The 21,520-nt window shown below is 41.4% G+C and overlaps 1 protein-coding gene across 2 annotated transcripts; it reads left to right on the forward strand.

Moving 5' to 3' along the window:
* The first annotated feature begins 682 nt into the window (after nucleotides 1–682).
* Nucleotides 683–18,370, forward strand: LOC128752210 (protein phosphatase Slingshot homolog 1-like). Of its 2 annotated transcripts, XM_053853169.1 has the most exons (15): nucleotides 683–1,003; nucleotides 2,681–2,718; nucleotides 5,796–5,896; nucleotides 6,120–6,184; nucleotides 6,421–6,542; nucleotides 6,677–6,745; nucleotides 7,070–7,135; nucleotides 8,477–8,671; nucleotides 8,746–8,839; nucleotides 8,912–9,040; nucleotides 9,109–9,155; nucleotides 9,527–9,673; nucleotides 11,992–12,192; nucleotides 12,366–13,008; nucleotides 13,263–18,370. In XM_053853169.1, the coding sequence occupies exons 1-15, from the start codon at nucleotides 929–931 to the stop codon at nucleotides 13,809–13,811; spliced, it is 2,541 nt and encodes an 846-aa protein (XP_053709144.1). In that variant the 5' UTR covers nucleotides 683–928; the 3' UTR covers nucleotides 13,812–18,370. The 2 variants fall into 2 exon arrangements, with proteins under 2 accessions (XP_053709144.1, XP_053709146.1); XM_053853171.1 differs by lacking the exons at nucleotides 683–1,003; nucleotides 2,681–2,718 and adding an exon at nucleotides 2,729–4,218.
* The last annotated feature ends 3,150 nt before the right edge of the window (nucleotides 18,371–21,520 follow it).

A 21,520-nucleotide genomic window follows, 5' to 3' on the forward strand; every position in this document is an offset into this window, starting at 1 on the left:
AATCAGATGCCCTATCTTTCATCAAATCCCCTAACTTTCCCAACAACTTTAGGCTTATTGTGGAAGATTCCAGGTTCCAGTTATTCCAGGTCTTGGAAAACAACTTGTAGTAAGAAAGTAGTTCAGCATTTGATGGGACCTGATATCGACTCTCATAAGGTTAAATTCAGTTAGAATTTCATTTACACATATTTACCTGCATTTTCAGCGATAAAATGATCGAAAAAGTGTTACCACAATGATTATATGGCCACATTATGCCATTGGTACCACTAACAGTTTTTCTAGTCCATAAAGCTCTCGTGAATCGCATGAAATGACAGAGTTGGTGAAATAAAAATACAAAAGCGAAAATGCAAAGGTAAATAAGAACTAATTCGGCTCCTTGTCCGTACTTATGCAAACTATTAAGCAATACAGACCATATAAATCGAGAAAAATACGTCGTGTCTTTTATCGTGGTCGACTATCGGAAACATGGTCGCAATAGCGCCTGAACTACCATTTGTCGTGAGTTCGCTTTGGAGATAAATCTCAGCTCTATCTGAGTGTGTATTCCTGCCAGCCACCTTGACAACATTGGCCCAATGACAGCGCACACGCGAACTAGGCCAGCCAATCACAGCGCCCCTCTCATCTGCATGTCATTTCTGCCCCGCTTGATCCCCGCACCGTGTTTTTGTTTTTCTGTCTGCCACACCGCACCGCGACCGGGATTTTTGGGGGGGGCGTTCCGCCTCAGGATTAGCAAACACGCTCGTGACTGATGAGGACTCCGGTAAGATCGGAGCGAGGCTGGGAGACATCAGCGGCGGGAGTCTGGAGCCTGACTAGGCATTTTTCTCCCCGGTGACGGAGACTATCTCAAGTCTGCATCTGCCCATCCTGCTCCTCATCCGCCCTCCGTGGCTGCAGCGCAGCTGAGACCATGGCCCTGGTGACTCTGCAGAGGTCCCCCACTCCCAGTGCAGCATCCTCGGCCAGCATCAGCAGCGCGGGGGAGGTAAGCGGAGAGGAGCCGGGCTGGCTCTTTTGTGTTCGCTCGGATGTGGAGGCTTGTTATGCTCAGCTTTACAGTGCATAAACTCCTTCAATATGTTCGACTTCATTCGAGCTCAGACCTGTTTATGACGGAGAAGTCAACAAAGTGTGCGTTTGTGTGTGTATCCGTCTGACGTAGGCGATGGAGATCGCATGGCTGTGTGGCCATGATGTAATGTGAGAGAGCATCTTCTCGGATGATGTCAGTCACTTGGAGTTATTTGATGGCCACTGAGTGCCAGAGAGAAACCTCCATTTGTATGCAGCACCTTACATCAGCCCGAAACTCAATATCAGAAGACCCAGAGGGGACAGCTGCCCCTGCATCTACAGTTAACTCTGTGTCCACATGGAAATTAGGATTCCATTAACCAGCACTTTCTGGGTAGAAAAGCTTTTGCTTTCTAGTTTTTGTCTTATCTTTTCTTTTTCTGCTCCTGTCTGCCACCGCATTTGTGTCTCTTTGAACCAATCTAGCCCCTGAAAATGAGCTGCTTGTTGATCGGCCCAGTGCCATGTCAGGTCATTAAGAATGGCCGATGCAGACACCATCCTGGTCGTCTCACCATCTGTGAACTGCTTCATGAGTGGTCGCCCTGTTCCTTCAGTGAACGCAGCGACAGAAAGAGAGCTGGCTTGAACAGTCTTGAACGCTAACACGTCAGAAACATCTCGTCCGGGGTCGTCCCTGCACTCGATCTCCTTGGCAGACATACGTGGAAAGAGCATCACACCACACTTCAGACGGCAGTGAGTCTACCCTGAATATCTGGCAGATCACTGAGCTCTTTGCCCCTCAGAGAGAGGAGGAATTCAAAAGCCATCAATGAGTTTCTCCAAAGTGTTTTCAGAGGATACAATGATCATGTTTGCTCCTGAAATTCGAGTTAATGGCGGGCTGCGCTATATAAATCAAACTTTATTGAAAAATGAATATATATATTATATAATATGATATGTGTGTGTGTGTGAGTTTAATAACATTGCGATAGTCGATATTGTTTGATGCTGATTCACCTCTTTCTGAGTTGGAGGCTACTCTAATGGTTGTCTACCAGCAGATGGCACTGAAAGACAAATTCCAAACGTAATCCGGTGCTTTTGGCAGTCCTCATTATTAATATTATTATTATTATTATTATTCATTATTTATTATTATTATTATTATTATTATTATTATTATTATTATTATTACACTACTACTATTACTATTTTTATTATTATTAATTTGTCAGACTCCTTCTTGAAGTTGCTATAAGCATATCATGTAGTCTTTATTTTATTTTAGATAGATAGCATTTGCAACATGTTGTTTCTTCTCCATTGCCTTATTTACTTACCAGCTCAGCTGATGTCTGGTTTCCTTCAGAGACCATTCACTTACAAAGTGATTGGCTGCCGAGTGCCAGAACATATTAATAAATAAACATTTTAACTGTTACAAAAAATCATAGTCAAATCACAAATCTTACATTTAAAATGTGATGATCACTCTGATTACAAATGTTGAGTTCCGTGTTTGAATTGAATCCTGTGTCCCTTGTTTAATGCCTATAAATAGCTTTGTCCGGCTCGTGTCATCAGTTTGTGAGCGCTAAAACAGGCACTTGACATTCTCTTTCTTGATTTTGTCTTCCAGGATTTTGGAAGTGATGATGACCGGAAAAACAATCAGAGGTAAGCTCTTTTTTCAAGCCGCTTGAAACATCGTTCTCGACACCAGAAAAACAAGAGCAACCTAGGAATCTGTCCCCTGATGTGAAATGGCTTCGCTTTTCCTCTAAATCCAGTTGCTCACTTTAAATTGCTGTTAGTGACACTTCACCAAGCCTGAGGACATGTTGGAGGTAGGGGAGGATGTGCTGGATGGGTGTCTTGAAGCTGACACAACCATGTGACCAGTGTAGAGGGAGCCTCGCAAACAAGGTTTGTGTGGATGATGTCATGGTTTCAGAGTATCGATTGCAGGTAATCACATTATCCTCTGCACCATCACGGGCTGGTTTTGCGTGAATAAGAAGCCCCCTCCCTGTTGAGGGATTTGACATCAGCAGCAGCATTTTATTTCCATTTCTGTCATGTTCCATGTGGCAGTGCTGTTGGTCATTTGACAACAGGTTCCATTGTTGCAGCTAACAACCTCAGTGGAAAGAGCTTTGAGCTTTAAGACTACTGTGGGTGGAAATGTGCTGCTGGACGGCGGTCTGTGTGCTGCCAGTGCTTTATGAGTGCCATGACCCTAGCTGACTGGGACTGGATTGCACACATAGTCCAAAGGCTTGAATGTGTGTTTATTAGTTGTTGGTGTGTGTTGGTATTATAACATTTGCTCAATACATGTATTGGTACCTGAACAAATGACTGACACTTTGTAACAGTCAGCAGTCTGTGTGGTTCAAGCCACTGAGCCTCCAGCTGTGAGAGGTCATTGACCCTGTGAACCCGTCCATTATATGTGATCAAAAACAAAAAAAATGGAAAAAGATGTTTGAATTGTGAAAAGAAGAAAAAAAACAAACAGCGCTAATTGCTGACCCTAGCAATTACGGGAATGGTAATAAACTGAGTGTGATGACTGGAAGATTCTGCTGACGTCAGCTCATCTTCTTACGTAACATCAGACCCAAACATGAGTACAAAGCTTCTTTTATCAAATCAACGTCATTTTTCTGTGTCAGCTGACTGATGGCATCTTTGTGTTTGCTCTATTTGTGTGTGTGTCTGTGTTTGACAATAGACGCATTCGTGTCACACTTTGTCCAGAGTTACTCACTCTCTGACACGATGCCATGTGGCTGAGTGATTCATCAACGATAATTTAGCCCAAACTTGAAACTGATGCCGGCTAACAACTTTTCCAGCACCTCCCAATTTTCCAATGAAAGATGCTATTGTGGACGAGCGTGGCTGTTGCTGTGTGTCCGGACAGAAACAAAGGCGGGACATCAGAGTCCGAGTGAGGTGGTCGGCAGTGCAGGCTGAAAAAACATCATCGCTTGTGTTTGTGGATACGACATGGATTTAAGTGAGCAGGCTGGAGCTGGACCTCGTGAAAGTTGTTAGCTAGTCGACATGCAGGATGCACTTGACGGTGAAACCCCCACACGCTACCATGATCAATGTGCTGCCTCGTCTTGTGGAGAAAGCTGCTCTGACTCAGAGGGAAATCTGTCGCATGTAAGTTACGGATCTAAGGGAACTTTGCATAAGAATTTCTTACTGAATATTTGAGGAGCAAAAGTGTGTTGTTTTCAGTGGCGACACTGTCATCACAGATGAAATAATCTAGGATTATCTTAAATCTGACGTTCTCATATCTATCTATCTATCTATCTATCTATCTATCTATCTGTCTGTCTGTCTATCTATCTGTCTGTCTATCTATCTATCTATCTATCTATCTATCTATCTATCACCCATCCATCCATCCATCCATCCATGTATCTATCTATCTAGCCCAGAATGAATGAGTGGGACCATCACAGCATGATCACTTCTGCTCAACGGCTATGCAGAGTCGTTGTTTCCTCCAAATCTTCTGTCTATCTATCTATCTATCTATCTATCTATCTAGATAGATAGATAGATAGATATCTTTAGATAGATAGATAGATCCGTAACTCACATCTAGATACATAGATAGACAGACAGACAGACAGACAGACAGACAGACAGACAGATAGATAGATAGATAGATAGATAGATAGATAGATGGATAGATAGATGGACGGATGGACAGATAGACAGACAGACAGATAGATAGATAGATAGATAGATAGATAGATAGATAGATAGATAGATAGATAGATAGATAGATAGATAGATAGATAGATAGATAGATTTGGAGGAAACAACGACTGCATAGCCGTTGAGCAGAAGTGATCGTGCTTATGTGATGGTCCCACTCATTCATTCTGGGCTTTGTATGTGTTTGTTGAGGAGAGGAATGAGGCTGTGTTTAAAACAAAGCCACCCTCTGTTTCATGTGGGAAAAGATGCTGATGCTCACTCTTGGCTCGCTGCATCCTTCAAAGCCGGCAAACAGACCGATGCATGAGTTGGAGGAAAGTGCCAGGATGAAGCATGCAGGTTGTAGATATGAAAGCTGTGTCACAGAAAAGTCTTTCTGGGAAGTAGCATCCCTGTACTCCACATGCACTGTGTGGATATGTGGTGATATCATTTAAAATAGTTCACCGTTTTAGTATTGTGAGAGGGCCAACTTTCTCTGAGTGCCCTTTTGCTCATGGTTACTTCAAAGAGTTATTTCCACTGGATCTAGGAAACACCTGAAAGTATGTAAGTGGTCAGCAAAATGTGCTCTCAAACACTACATAAAGAGGTGTTGTACTGTATACAGCATTCACATTTGGTGTGTTTATATTCTGCATTCTGATTTGCAAAAAAAAAAAAAAGTATAAAATAATAATATATAGCTATGAAGGTAATCCAGATTCAATTTTTAATAATTCTGCTGGGATAGGCTTTGGTCTGCTGATGCTTTTACTTAAAAATAGATTAGTTTAGTAGAGTTTGTTTTACAAGGAAATATATATATATATATATATATATATATATATATATATATATATATATATATATATATATATATATATATATATATATACTTTTTAATGTGAAAATAGGAGATTGCATTAAACCTGATTTGTAAAAGCCTTTTTGGATTTAAACTGTGTTGCAATAGCTTGTTATCTCAGAGCAGTCAAAAGACAAAATCTCTCCTCATGTTTCAGCCTCCATGAGAGCTTCTTCATGGTTAAAGGTGCTGCCCTCTTCCTCCAGCAAGGCGGCAGCACGGATGGACCCAGAACCCCAACACACCACAAACATGCCGGTACACATGGGATCATTTCTCAACTGTTAACTACATTAAAATATGTGTATTTTCTGTATGCGGTGCAGAAATAGTAAAACACAGTGAATGAAATATTCTAGAATACAAGCAATGGGCTCATGTACTTGAGGACCAACAGGAACACTCAGATTTAAGAGGATTCTGCTGATCTGTTCTCCTCACTGCTGTTGTCTTATGAATCTCAATGCTCTCCCACTTTCAGGCGATTTACCTCAACACCTGCAGGTGATGTTCAAGATTTTACGCTCTGAAGATCGCATTAAACTGGTTGGTATAGTTACTTATATCATCAAATGTAAAGCTGTCCCTTTCTTTCCCTATAATTCCATAAATATATGGCATATCCATTGTGAATGAGGTTTAGTTTTTGGTCTTTTTGAAGATGGAGTTGTTGGTTTTGTGTGTCACCCTGCTACACCCGTGGCAGTAACTGCAAACCAGTTGAGCCTGAAATATTAAAGTCATTTGACTACATGTGTGACATTGCAAACCATGGCCTTCAGGCTGTCAGACTGGAGAGCGGCTGGTCGGAGCGAGTTCGGTACATGGTTGTGATCTACACAAACGGACACCAGGACACGGAAGAAAATGTTCTACTGGGAATGGACTTTGCAGAGAAGGACAGGTATTAACTTCTCAATGAAACAAAACTTGTGACCTTGACAGTTTATATGTCACAGAAAAGTCACAGGTGTCTGGTTAATGAAGTATTTAAAATAATCATATTGAAATATTCTTTTTTTGTTCACTCGTCTATAGTAAAAGTTGCTCTATTGGGATGGTGCTGCCACTTTGGAGTGACACAAACATACACCTGGATGGAGATGGGTAAGTCATGTTTTTTTTTGTTTTTCAATTGCTTGGTTTGCTTAAGGTTAAAGAAAAGTCGAAGAGGCCATTGTGAGTTAGTGCAGCGTACCTTTTGTGAGTGGTGCTCTACTGGCCACCTGTGGTCAAAAGGAGAACTGCAGCCGTGTTCTGCCAGTTCCTGCTGACCTGTTCGTATTGTTTCTGAACGTTGGAGGAATGTTCCACATCCTGACATCCTGAATGGACCAGTGAACCAGCTCATGTTCACTCTATGTTGAGGGTCATTGCCCTCCTCATCTCTTCACCTCCACACTTACTCCTCTCCTCTGTTTCCTCACCCAGAGGCTTCAGTGTCAACACGGCAGGGCGGTCACATGTCTTCAAGCCTGTATCTGTTCAGGCCATGTGGTAAGTCGTCTGTTTAGCTGGTTGTGCGTATGCCGTTACTAACTTGTGAAACTCAGATGGCCATGATGTGTTTGTGATGCTGGTCGGGGTCAAAATTATGCGGCGTCGAATCTAAAAATGAAGACTGATTTAGCATAAATCTTTGGCAATATTTTCACTGATTCAGCAAATAGTTGTTACTTTAGAGATCTAAACTTTAATGCTATGTCCCATTGTTTCGTCTCTTTATATGTTAAATCTAAATCGAAATATTACATTTAAATCTGTATCAAAATCTAAATATTAAATCTAAATCTTAATTAAAATCTAAATATTAAATCTAAATATTAAATCTAAATCTAAATCTAAATCTTAAATCTAAATCTATATCTAAATCTTAAATATAAATCTTAAATCAAAATCTTAAATCTAAGTTTTAAGGATTTAGACGCCCCTTTCCTCCAAGTGGAACTGAAAGTCTGTGATTTTGAAATGGTTACCCAGCAGCAACTGGACAGCGCTATTGTGGCAGGTGTGCGAGCTGCACTACAAGGTGCTGGCTTCATTCCTCTGCAGGTAAGCTGCTTGCTCACCTGCGAGCCTGATGAGCGGTCAGAGGAGTTGAGGAGCAGAAGGAGGTGTCTCAATCTCCACTTAGAGGAATGGAGCGTCTAAATCCTTAAAACTGAGATTTAAGATTTAGATTTAATATTTAGATTGAATATTTAGGTTTAGATTTTAGATTTAGATATAGATTTAGCATTTAGTTTTAACACTTACAGAGATGAAACAATGGGACCTAACATAAAAGTGTAGTGTAGCCAATGTAGCAAATATTTGTTAAATCTATGAAAATTAAAAAAAAAAGATTTCTGCTAAATCAGGAAAAAACGGGTCAAAAATGGGCCTTGACTTGACAAACAGGTGGTCTGGGGTGCAGATCAGTAACTGTCCCAGCTATTGTTTTACTCACACAGTTGTTAAGAAAACAACCCGAGCCCAAGTGTAACATAAAACACATCCCCCGGGTACTGTAGTAGAACCAGTATGCAGTAGCATCTTATTATTTATATTAACCATCTGCCTGGAATCTAATAATGACATGTATTGAAGGTCATTTTAAAATGATAGTTTCCTGTTATTATGTTACACTTGAACCTTGCTCCTTAAGGTTGGTAAACTGTAGACTGCTCAGTAGCCTATAGTGACATCTGCTGGACCTAAATTATCAACGGCGAGAGACCATTGGTGTTTGTATATACTACGGTAATCATTTGTTTTCTAATTTTGAGTACTATACCAGCTTCTATAAGTGCATTAAATGTCAAATTTAGGAGTGTGTTTGTGTTGTCTCCTCCTCAGGTCTGCCCTGCAGGTCCTCCACAAGGCCTGTGAGGTCTCTCGCCGCTTCAACTACTTCCCAGGAGGCATCGCGCTCACGTGGATGGCGTTCTACGAGAGCTGCATCACCTCAGAGCAGAGCTGCGTCAACGAGTGGAATGCGATGACGGATCTGGAGACAACAAGGCCTGATTCTCCAACCATGTTTGTGGACAGGTGAGGCTTGAGAGGCATGACTGTCGACATGAATGGAACCAATTATTACAAAAGAAATTGTGTGTTTGATTCAGACCAACAGAAAGAGAACGAACAGAGTGCCTCATTAAAGCAAAGCTACGTAACATCATGATGTTTCAGGATCTGGAGAACATCACATCCAAGGAGGTTAGAATCCAACCCAACATTTGCGTTAACTCCACCTTCGAAACGGAGTTGATGTTTCACGTTTGTCTCCAGATCCGGAATGAGCTGGAGCAGCACATGAGCTGTAACCTGACAGAGTACAAGGAGTTCATCGACAATGAGATGCTGCTGATCCTGGGACAGATGGACAAGGCCACCCTCATCTTTGACCATGTGTACTTGGTAAGAGATTTTTTTTCTGTATTATTTCAAGGTATCTCAACTCAGTTTTGTTAAATTATTTTTCACAGGGATCGGAATGGAATGCATCAAACTTGGAGGAGCTGCGAGATTGTGGGTGAGCATCACACATCACAAAACAACAAACATGGAGGAATCCCTGAACAAAAGCAAACAAAAGCATCTGTTTGCTTTGGTTCAGAGATGGTTTTCGCTACACAATGGCCAGGGTTTCCATTACTCTGAATGTATTTGAAATCCTTATAAAATTGAAATTCTTATACAAATATTTTAAAGACATTAAAAGAGCTTCAGTTTAAACAAGGTGATATAAAAACTTGAATATAGACACCATCGTAATTTATTGTGCTGTTGTCAAACTGATGCAAAATAAACAATATTTTGTTGTTTAAATGCATGTATTTGATTACTCAGCATTATTGTGTAGTAAACTAGCATAATCTAATCATAAAAATACGTTTCTCACAGGGTGGGGTACATTCTGAACGTCACCCGTGAAATTGACAACTTCTTCCCCGGGTTGTTCTCTTACCATAATGTCCGAGTTTATGACGAGGACGCCACTGACCTGCTGGCCCACTGGAACGACACCTACAACTTTATTGTGAAAGCCAAGTGAGTTCTTTCATTTTATTTTGGGGACTACAGTGACATCAACAAGATGTCATCGAGCGTACACTGAGGCGACCTGAGACATACAGTGCACTTCTAACCTCTATGAGAGAGGGGAATCACAGGTACTTACAAGAGCCAGAAACTATCCCAAAACTGATAAAACAGATGGAAATGTTTGGAGGTTACTCTGGCTATAAACTTAAGAAAAATACAAATTCTGACATTGAACTTTCTCCCTTCTGAAAAAACTAAATTGTAATGGATGGTGAATTGGAGTGATAAAAACATCAAATATAATCATATCACATTGACAAGAGAAATAAAGAAATTATATGAAGAAAATTAGAGCAGAATGCAAAAGGAAATAAAAGCTGATCTTGAGAAGTGGATACTCTTACATTGGATTTGACTTCACAAATTGATGCTGTCAAAATAAACAGACATGTACTGTACTTACCTGTGTCAAGCACTACCAATCGTGCTGGGATAAGAGACTAGATTTAGGGATAAATTGACATCCACATTTATACAGTATGGAATGGACAAAGCCCTATAATGTTACAGATTAGCAGAGATGAAAGTGGGATGGCGTTGACAAACCTTAGAGAATATTATCATGCAGCTCAAATAGGACCCATCATAAGTTGGTATGACCAAAATTACGAGGCTCAGTGGATAAAAACTGGAGGAAAAAGTTCAGATCTTATTGGAGACGAGAACGTATTTAAAGAGTTTAGAAATGAATTGGACAATGTCAGTACATTTCCACTTGAAATATGGTTTAGAATGGTCATAAAATATACTGTAAATTGGAGAAAGAAATTGGAATACTGAGCTGGATATCTTACGACAGGAACTTAACCCAAATAGATTGGACCTAAGAATAGCATACATATTCTTTGAACAACCAAGATCATTATAGATTTCTATGACTTTGAGACTTTTACAACAGAGACATTAAACCAAGTATTAATAAGAATAAAAATTGTGTAAATGTAAACTATTTTGGGGACATATAAATCTAACAAATCTCAACATTACACAGAGAGTTGATGGAAATGAAGGGGAAGATGACGCACAATGTAAAAAAAACAAATGGGAAAATCAGTATCAGTATATCAGTATTTCTCAAGAACAATATTTGGCAAACAACGGCAACAACGTCATCTCACACTGATAGGGAACACTGTTGGAAAAATATTACTAGATTATTTATTACCCTCAAGATTAAAAGTAGACAATTTGCAACAGAACAACCATGTTGGAGGAAATGTGATGGTGTCCATGCAAGTCATGCGCACATGTTTTGGTATTGTGCTGAAATTAGAAAGTATTGTCAGGATGTGTCTTTAACAATGGGAAAGATCTTGGGCTATAACATTCCACACTCAAGCAGTGTGTTATATATGGGCATAGCCTAGTTATTTGCAACATTGCTCGAAAGGAACACAAATATTAATATTTTTGGCAGCATCTTAACTGGCCATTCCAAAAAAAGTGGCGTAGAGCGCGGTGTCCGACTGCTGAAGAGTGGAACTGCACTGAATGTGAAGTATTTGAAATGGAACTGCTGACATATAAAATAAAGACGCACAAAGATAAATGCTTGGAGAAATGGGAAAAAAATGACCTTGTTTACACATCAACGACACGTATGAGAATGTTGGCTTTGGTATCTTTGTGAGTGTTATATACTGTAAAACAAGTGCACACAACAAACAAACTCTCGGCCACCTCTTTTTTTGTCTTAGTCTTCTCTTATCCCTTTCTGTCCTTCTCATTTCTTATTTTCTTTGTAGGCCGTTTATGTATTGTTATAAACTCATCAAAATAAAAAAAATAAAAATAAATAAATAAATAGACGGATAACAAGAGGACCCAATCAGAACCAAGAGTCGCACGGAGGTCATTTGGAAAACCTTAAGCACCAAGAAACCGGACACAAAGATGCAAAATACCAAAAATCTAGAGGAAGTGTACTTTTTCTTTAGCTCTCTAGTAATGTAATTGTGTTTCTATTCCTCATATTTATATTTTTTAATCAATATGTATTGACAAATGTGCATGCCTTTGTGTCATTCATTGTGGTTTTGTCTAGTTATTTGTGTTAACTGACACAATTGTGAACTTATTTTTATTGCCTCTTCATTCTCTCGAAAGCTTCTTTAAGCATTGTCCTCACATAAAATATTTATTAGTTATTTAGATTTTTCACCCAAAATGCTGTTCGGTTTTGTTTGTTTGGCTTACTTTAAATGTTTAATTGATTTTAAGAAAGTCCTAGACAAATGAAATGACATTTTGTTGTCTTCCAACAGGAAGAACAGCTCCAAGTGTCTGGTCCACTGTAAGATGGGAGTGAGCCGCTCTGCCTCCACAGTCATAGCTTATGCAATGAAGGAGTTTGGCTGGTCTCTGGAGAAAGCCTACAACTTTGTCAAACAGAAGCGAAGCATAGCTCAGCCAAATGCTGGATTCATGAAACAGCTGGCAGAGTACGAGGGAATCCTGGATGCCAGGTGTGTACGATGTGACCCCAACTGCAGTGGCAGACCTTAAATTAAGGGCCTCACCGGTCTCGTGCTTTTAGAGTGTCCATACACAGGAGGAGCCTCATGATTCGAGGATGATCAGCAGAAATGTTGGCTGGCATCTACCGACCAATAAAGATGTTGTTTATCTGGTTTCACAGCAAACATCGGCACAACAAGCTCTGGAGACCTGAAACGGATGAGGAGGGATCAGATGATCTGCAGGCGTCAGGCCACAGCACAGGCGGGGAAGAAACACCAGTGATGCGAGGAGAGGAAGCCTGGGGGGGTTGTGGAGCTTCTCCCTGCCGGGTCATGGGCCTGGAGATGGAGCCGCTGGACTCTCTCAACTACAATTACTACTTCAGGCGGTTGTCCGACTCAGCGTTAGACAGCGAACCCTCCACCCCGGTGCGGGGGCCTCCACTGCTGGGAATGGAGAGGGTCTTCATCGAGATCGAGGATGTAGAGAGAGACGCCTTGCTGGAGGATGAAGGCTTCCCCATGGCTCATTTGGTTCTACCAGGCGAAGGCACAGCTGCTCAGACGTGTGGCCGTCTGGACCCCATGGAGGACATGAGACAACGGTTGGAGTTCAGTACTTTGGAAGAGGAAGATGAAGAGGAAGCCAAGAAGGAGGAAGCAGAGATGGCGGCCATGGCTCAGAGTCCTGAGGGTTCCGATGGGAGGAAGTCGGGAGAAGACTTGGAGAGGAGGGAGGAGAGCCGCCTCGGCTTAGCCAACCTGAACACCAACAACAGCAACCGCCTTGCTGCCAAGCGCAGCTGCCCCGCAGCCTTTGATGTGAGCAGAGAACTATGATGACATGTTTGGAACTCACTTCCATTGTTTAGTTTGGTTGAGGGTTGCTTCATTTCTACGGATGGAAACCTCCTCATACCCTTTGCTTTGGCTCCACCAGTCACTAGGTTGATCTCCTAAACTAGTTTCAACAGCCTCTCGAGGAGCCTCTAAATTCAATTTTGGCTATTTAGGGTGTTTTCTTTTTTTATTTAACATAGTGTTTGTACTAATACTTTGTCTCTTCCTCCATCCAGGACAGTGCCAGCAGTGGAAACCCTTTAAAAGTGAAGCCCTCCTATCATTCCTGTAAAGACTGCTTACGGCTGCAGCAGGGGCGGCGCTGCGACCGTCCAGCCGGCGGCCGCTCTCACCGCCTTAACCCGTCCCGCCACTGCACGGTCCCCTCCATATGCATCCATCCACCCGGGACCATTTTCACTTCTGCGCCGATGCTCCAACCCCTCCCTGGTCCAGCAGTGATGCCCCTGAACCAGGTCCACCACTGCGCTTCGTGCACCCCGGACATGCCCAACTGCCTGAAACTGGTCACACCCATGAGCTGCGAAGACAGCAGCGTGGTTGGATCCGAGGACATGGAGGATGTGCAGGCAGATGTACGGGAACTACACATGGCTTCTGCTGAGGCTCTGGTTGCGCCTCACATGGCGCCATCTGCTGGTGTGACGGAGCTACAGCAGCAAATGCAATTTAGTTTGGAACTTGTGAGAGAATCCTCAGAGCCTCATGAGAAGCTGCCGGCTTCGTCCATGGAGCACCCGCTCCAGATGGGACCGGTGCCTTAACAAAGAAGCCCAAGAGCGATATCATAAAAGAGATCCAACACAAGCCCTGTGAGCCTGTAAGACATCTTCTGTCCGGTCAATAGAGTGACGGGTTTGGACCGTACTGGCTTTAATCCGCGACAGCCACCTCTGCATTTACATGACTGGTCCTGTATCCGAAAGCATCTGTCTGAGTTTGTCTCTGCCAAGACATTTGCAGGATTATCAGCCACGTAAAGACGGACAAGCTGCCATTTTATCCTTAAAACACTTCCACTGCAGTGGATCTTGGGACCTGCTGTGATGTGAATTAGCACTTTGATGATGACAACGTCACCCGGAGGGACACGGCTCTCGTCATTCAACTCATGAAGGATTAGTATCTCTATGATGACGCAGCAACCAATCGTTTCCTGAAACCGCTGGTGATCATCTGCTATTGCATAACCACAGCGCGGAGTGACTGCATCACTCTCGCCAGGATTCCTACATCAAGTGTCGTACCTCAGACCACGAGCCGCTGTTTTGTTGTCTTCAGTTCTCCACAAATGTTACTGCAATCGTCCTTTTAACCCGCTTGGTTTTGTGCATGCGAGATCACTCGCGGAAACACTTGCGCAGTTTCACAAGAATGACAGGAGGTCGAGAATCACCATTTGAGACGAGTCAAAGACGGAAATACTGTGATGTTGACAGGCATTGACACCTTCCCAACATTAGCTGAAGCCATAGCGTTTATCAAACACTGTTGGTGTTGAATTAGAAGACTATATTTTAAACGGTCACTATCATCTTAAAGCACCTTTTTGATGACATGTTTCTGAAAAGGGTTTACAAACAAGTCTGCACACAATCTTCAAAATCCATGAGTAGCACAATTCATCTGGTGTTAAATCTGCCGAAGGGCTTTTTCAATCTTGACATACATATCCTTACACTTAAATCCATCTCCTGGTCCCTGACTAGCTTACACCCGTCCACAAGTATGCAGCTTGATCCTTGAATTCTTTACTTGTTACAGCTGGACTGTGTTTTTAAATGCCTTACTTTTGAATCCAGAAATCTTGGCACTTGCTTATGTTGCTCCTCACATGCATGAACTCTTCCTTAAAGACAACTAGATATGTCTCTTTAGTGTCGCAGAAGAGATGAGGAGGTTCACCAAGTCCAGGTTTCATTTAAGACATTTCTGGCCCAGCAAGTATTTTTTAGTCAACTTAAAATTAAATTCTATATGAAATAAAAGTGCACCAATGATCACCAAAAAGACATGCTGATATCACGCTAATCTTGGAGCCTAAGATGCAGATGGATGTTGGTGCTTCAAGGTGTGTTTTGAGGTAGAGTTAACATATTTTTTTTTGCGCTAACATCAGCCTTTAAGCAATGAAAACATAGTTAAAAAGGAGAGCATACCTCCATGAAACTCCTTTAATAGCATAACACGGTGTTTCACCAGCGACTTACGGCACTGTATATGACTGTTTGTCATATCTCAAGTCGACTGTCTTAGACAATGACTTCCAAACAGTCTTTACCAGGAACAAAACATGCCTGACCTGCACTTTTGTCACATAGGAATTATGCTGTGGAAGAAGTACAAAGAGCTCGATTTAGAGTATAAAGATTCTACTTCTTCTTTCTCTTTCGGCTTCTCCCTTCAGGGGTGGCCACAGCGGATCATCTTCCTCCATCTTACCCTGTCCTCTGCTTCCTCTTCTCTCAAACCTACAAACCTCATGTCCTCCTTCACCACCTCCATCAATCTCCTCTTTGGCCTTCCTCTCCACCTTCTCCACCTGAGGCTGCAGGCACATTTAGTGTTGTGTGGAGGTGGGTTATTGAGTCTTTCATAAATTCAACAGTTTCACATACAAGATGTTCAGAGATCAGTCCTTCAAGCTTCTTAAATAATGGGAATCAAAACCACTTTTGAGGATCAAGATGCATATTTCCGGGGCGAGATGATAATCTGAAGATACTGCTCAAAAACAAGAACAATTGATGCTTTGACTACCTTGTCAGATTGTACAAGTCACCAGGTGAGCACAACTCACCACACAGTCATGTTTCCACTTCACAATCCAACACACAAATGGAACGTTTATCCACTTTCTACTTGACGCGCTTATTCGTACTTGCAAGCTAGAGTTATTATTGTGGTTTTGTTTTCCACAAGTATGGCGGATTGTTCAGTAAGTTGCATTCAAATGGCCCGTGTGTCAGAGTGCAGTCTGGGGAAAGGGGTTTATAATCAAACTGACCATTCAACCCAATAGCTGAAATGAAAAACTTTTTTTTAACCAATGATCCAAAGTTGCTACACTACAGTTCTTTTTTTTGCATTTGTTGACATTTGAGTGCCCTTACTGGGATCGGTGCATACATGAAATCACAACAAAGCTTCCTTTGTCCGAGCTCTGGAGCCGCTGGTCCGCTCCGCTAGTTAGCTTGATTTCATTTGCTTTCCTCCCGCTTTGCCCTCGTGTGGCCATGTGATGCAATGTAAAGCACAGTAAATTGCTGTTACAAAAAATAAATATTTAAATACTTTAAAATACTCTTCTTAATTCAAGAAAAATAAATACTTGGTGACACTTTACTTGAAGCTCTCATCTGTGACGCATCAGCAGTACCTACATAAGAAATCATAATGCACTTATCAGACTTCATAGGTGTTATGAATGTTCATACTCACGTATGGCAACCACACAGTGTAATGTTTTGGCAAACTAGTCACTCAAATTGTTCACCTTACGATGCTTAAGTAACCTCGCTATACGTCGCCACTAAAAACCATTATAAATGTTCGTCATCTATATTGAAAGTACTATAAAGATGAGACCTTTATTTAAAGTGTAACCAAAAAGGTAGCACTATATCAAGGGTTCGCCACTGGAAGTAGACTCGCTTCTGTGACTCCACAGTGGATGTTCCAGCATTCACAAGACCAGAACTATTTTGTCTTTCTTCATATTGTAGTGAGCATGCTAACAGAGTGCAAAGGCCCCTGAAACAGGAGCGAAGAGAACTCAAGGTTAGGGAGCTTGTGTGACTTATTTTAACTATGCACACTACATAGTTGAGTCATGACTGACAGAAATCCATTTGTGTGAGAGCCCTGATTTCTCGCCAACTAAGAGGCAGGTTAGATGGTGTGATCATTTTTCAGCCACAACAATATAACCATCAACTTAGTACGCAAGCCCCTCTCCCTCCAGAGCAGCTTTTGTGAGTCTGCAGTGGTCAGTCGCTCTCACAGGGAACTAGTGACAACGCGTTTAGCTAAACAGCATCACTATTTCAGCCTCTTGGCTTCCTGTGGCCGGCTCGCAGATTTGGCCTGTGTAGGCCAGTTCTGATGCAACGTACTGCAAATATAGATGAGAAGGCATGTTACAATTTGAATTCTTTAACAAGAGCTGTCAAATCTGATATATATATATAAATAAAAATACAGTGAAACAATTTAACGATTTAAACCTTCAGCTGTCTTACTTCCTAGACCTGGCTAATGGGACATCATGGGACATTTAAGAGGATGCTGTGCTTTTTACTGAAGGGCAATTCATAATGAACAATATGAATTTACAGATGTATTGACGGCAGCATCCTTGGTGAGGAGCGACAGGATTCTGTCTCCTTAGTGTAGATAAGGCTCAGGTTTGCCATGAGTTGGTGGCATGAAATAATATTTCTTCTGAAAACCCTCTGACAACAGCATCATGACAAACATGAGTTATTATTCTTTTCCCTGTGCACTCGAGGCGATCATTTTGTGTTCCACTATCTCAAGCGTCAACATTTCTGTTCCATGAGCACTCACACAATTGCATCAATGTTGTTTTTAAAAGTGCCTTAATCTCGGCCTTAACTCTTTCGCAAAGGCTTAATATCAGTTTAGTTGACGGTCCTGCAAGTCGTGCATCATCGTCGCCCACTCTGGATGATAGCTGCAGTGTATAACCAGACACAGAGTATTTATGTATGCAAACACGCAAGCACAGCATTCCCTTCTGTAACACGCAAACTTCCATATATCGATGGCCTATATCAATATTGTGTTTGTTTGGTGTTTGTTGAGACGTCTGGTGCATTGTACTGGTTCAATAGCTGGCTGAGGAACCTTACAAAGATGCTGGAATGAAAGCTACTATTTATTTGATTTCCTTTTTTTTTTTTGTTTGTTTTTTTTTACATTTACCTCTCTGTATATAACTTGAGAACATTCGCTTGCAAATGTGGTGGTTATTGAAAAATGCACATCAGTTATGGCTACTATGTATTGAAGAAGTAATCCTAATGGTGTTATAGACAAGAGTCCTTCCGGGGCTGTTATTGAAAAAAAGAAACAACATTAATGACACATTAAAACCATGACATTGACAATCCCACCTGCTGCGGAGGACGTAAAGATGTATCATAAATAAAAAGCTATTCATGGTATCTAATCTGCACTGAAGCATGAGAGCTGGGAACATTTTTGGAAAGAATGTTTACTTTGGTGTGACTGTGCTGTTCATCGACAATGTTCCTGTGTGATGCACTTTTCTTTTTCTACATTTGGTTAAAATCATGTCCTGTCTACTGTTTTATTATTAAAAAATAAATAAACTTTGCTCTCTGCTAAGGATTCCTTTTCACACTCTCACTTACATACTATATATATATATATATATATACACGCACACACGTGTGTATGTGTGCTTGTATATACAACTTTGTGAGGGACATACTTTGTGGGGACATTTGGCTGGACCTCACAAGGTTAAGCTTCAGTTTGAAGATGAACAAGGTCATTATAATTGGGTTTCAGTTTCCTGGTTAAGGTTAGCCATGTGTTTTGGATGGTTAGGTATAAGGGGAGAGGCTGGCGAAAGCATTATGTCAATTGAGAACCTCACAATGTCCCCACAGATTTTAACAAGGGAAGAAGGTCGAAAATAAGGGATAGCTTAGAGTAATTATAAAATGATTCAAAAGCCTCAGAATCCAGAAGTTCATTTGTGTTATAATATAATATAATGGAGAACATCAAACATCAAACATTTCTGAAAAAAATGCCTTTACATTTCCTTCTTAAAATGATATTGTCAGTGTTTAAGGTCAGATTACTGTAAAATCAAACACGATACATTTGAGAGCGATCACGGACAGCACTGCCTCTGAGACTTGCTGCTCTTTTCTACCACACAAGTCAATATTGAATTAGTCTTATTAAGACATTGGGAGCCTGAAGAAGAAAACCTACCAGACGGAGAAAAAAGCCACACGGAAGACGGACAGACAGACACAACCTTCGTAAGTAGACTTTTTTTTTCATATTTTGATTTAAATGCTTTTATAACTGAGGAAAGAGTTACCAGACAAGGTAGTGTCAGAAGAGGAAAAAAAAACAGTAGAATCAAGCAGATCACTTTGAAATAGTCGATTATAGTCAGCATATTTATACGTTGACAGTCGACAGCTGTAATGATCACGTGATACATCTATCGTGGACAAACAAATGAGGCCAATTTTAGACGTTATCTAATGCGTTGACCAATAGTTGGAGTAGGTCACAAGTGTCCGATAAAGTGTTCCAGACTGGAGACCTGAGAATGAGAAAGAATGAGGGAGGTGTGTTTCGCGAGCCTGTACGTGCTGCTAATATAACTTCACACATACGTCCGAAAATACCTCCTTAGGTTCATAAAAGGAGTCAAAAGGTACATTTGCCAACTTAGAACTATGTACCGGTCAAGTACTGCATCTAAGCAGCTTTCTGTTTTGGTATCTTTTATGTTCAACTATGCACTACTCCTAGAGACCAAACAACTCACTTGAACAAAAAAAAAAAAGAAATGAAATGAAAAGAGGGACCAAAACCTGGTCAACTCACTTTCAGAAGCCGGTTAAACATTTTAAAGTTGACTCTTTCATTGTTGGAAGTCTTAAATGAAACATCTTTGCAACAACAGAGCTATTATTTTTAGTTCCACTGGGAAGAGTATCTTGACTTTTCTTACCTAAACAACAGACACAACTTTTATTTATTGTTATCCAGTGCAATGTGGCTGTTCAGTGTCCGAATTCCACTTGGTTCTACTGTCTAGATATAATCTCTCCTGGTCTGACAAAAGCTTGTGATCTTTGTGCTGTGAGTCTGTGGACATTGGCACCTTCTTTCTTTTTCACTCATGTCAAGCCATTCATAACTGTGAGTGTAGGGAATTCAACCTTGGCTCCAGCACCTCGGCCCATCCCTTCTATATTTGCTTCGTAGCCAACATTTGACTGAATATTCCAGTGATGTAACTGCGCGTCGTTCCGATGTGAACAGTGGCTGAAGGGACATATTTTTGTGTAGGTGCAAAGAAGAGTCATGCCAGTGAAACAGACAGGTCTGAAAGTAATGAAGAGGCTTTCATCGCCTGGCAGGCTGAAAATAACTAAAGCAGCAGAGCGCCAGTGTGCAGACGCAGAGTTAAGACTGAGGAGGGACATCATGATGCCGTCCAGCAGTGGGCTGATAAATCGTTGCTTACGGGTTTGTTTGTGTCCATGACCTATAAATACTCAACTTAATGCTGGTTGAGCTCTTTTCCCTCTCAGAGATAATCTCCCTGCCATCGTCCATTGTTTTCTGCTCCCACCAAACCTTTGGAATACCACTGGGATGACAGATCCACGCACTCGTGACCTTCCTATCAACCCCGTCACCAATACAGACACAAACACGGGGTGGGAATAAAGAATCCGCTGGACATTCAAGCCTTGTCTCCAAACCGGTAATTGCCAGTGCATGACTTCTCACACTGCACTCTGAAGGGAAGTGTTTGTCAAGGGAATCGCTGAAGCAACCACTGAGCCATGAGACAAACCTGAAGGACTTGATTTTTGCTTGTTTTTAAATTCATTTTAAGAGTGATCGAGAATATCCAGACAGGCTCTCTCAGACAATGCTGCACCAGAAAGCAAAGCACTTGTATTCACAGTGCTGTTTCACCAGTTCACTCACGCTAATTAAACATACTTTATGTATGTTACTCAACTAATAACTGAGATATCCTCACTTAAATTAACTTCACCATTTTGCAGCCTTGATAAATAGCCATGTTGGATTTCCTCTCTCCCATCTCGGATTGCTGGCAGGAGGGTTCACTCGGTACATGTCTCAGGCGCGTCTCCGAACGCATTAGTGCCACAGTGGAATGAACTGAGTGAACCCTCCTGTCGTTAATGTCAGAGTCAGTCATCTTGCGCTGAAGGAGCAGTTTATCTGTTTATTTTTTCATGAGGCTTTCAGTGGTCTTCAACTGGTCTGCATTCCAACACTCAAGTGGATTCGACAAATAACTGCATTTGTAATGCAATTATATTTGTAGCGTTTTGGTCATTATCGAAATGGCTTCAATTACAAAAACTAAAAATGAAGAACAGAATAACACCACCTGACACACCACCTACTATACTGATAACGTACAGTATAGGAGTGGCATAGAACGTTGGAAATATGATGGCATTAAAGATTTACGCCCACATTGACCGAAGAGGATGGAAATCATCCCACAAGCAGGCAGGAGGAACCAGTTAACCCAGCAATGCATACTGGGAAACTCAGTCATTTTAAGGGTGAGGGGAAGCAAGGTACAGAAAAACATTGTTATCACGCCATTTTTAAGTTACACCAACATGCATTTTTGTATTTCAAAACTACGTTTCCACACAAATTTGAATCCGACAAGTTT

The sequence above is a fragment of the Synchiropus splendidus genome, chromosome 1, assembly GCF_027744825.2.
Source record: "Synchiropus splendidus isolate RoL2022-P1 chromosome 1, RoL_Sspl_1.0, whole genome shotgun sequence".
Lineage (NCBI taxonomy): Eukaryota > Metazoa > Chordata > Actinopteri > Syngnathiformes > Callionymidae > Synchiropus > Synchiropus splendidus.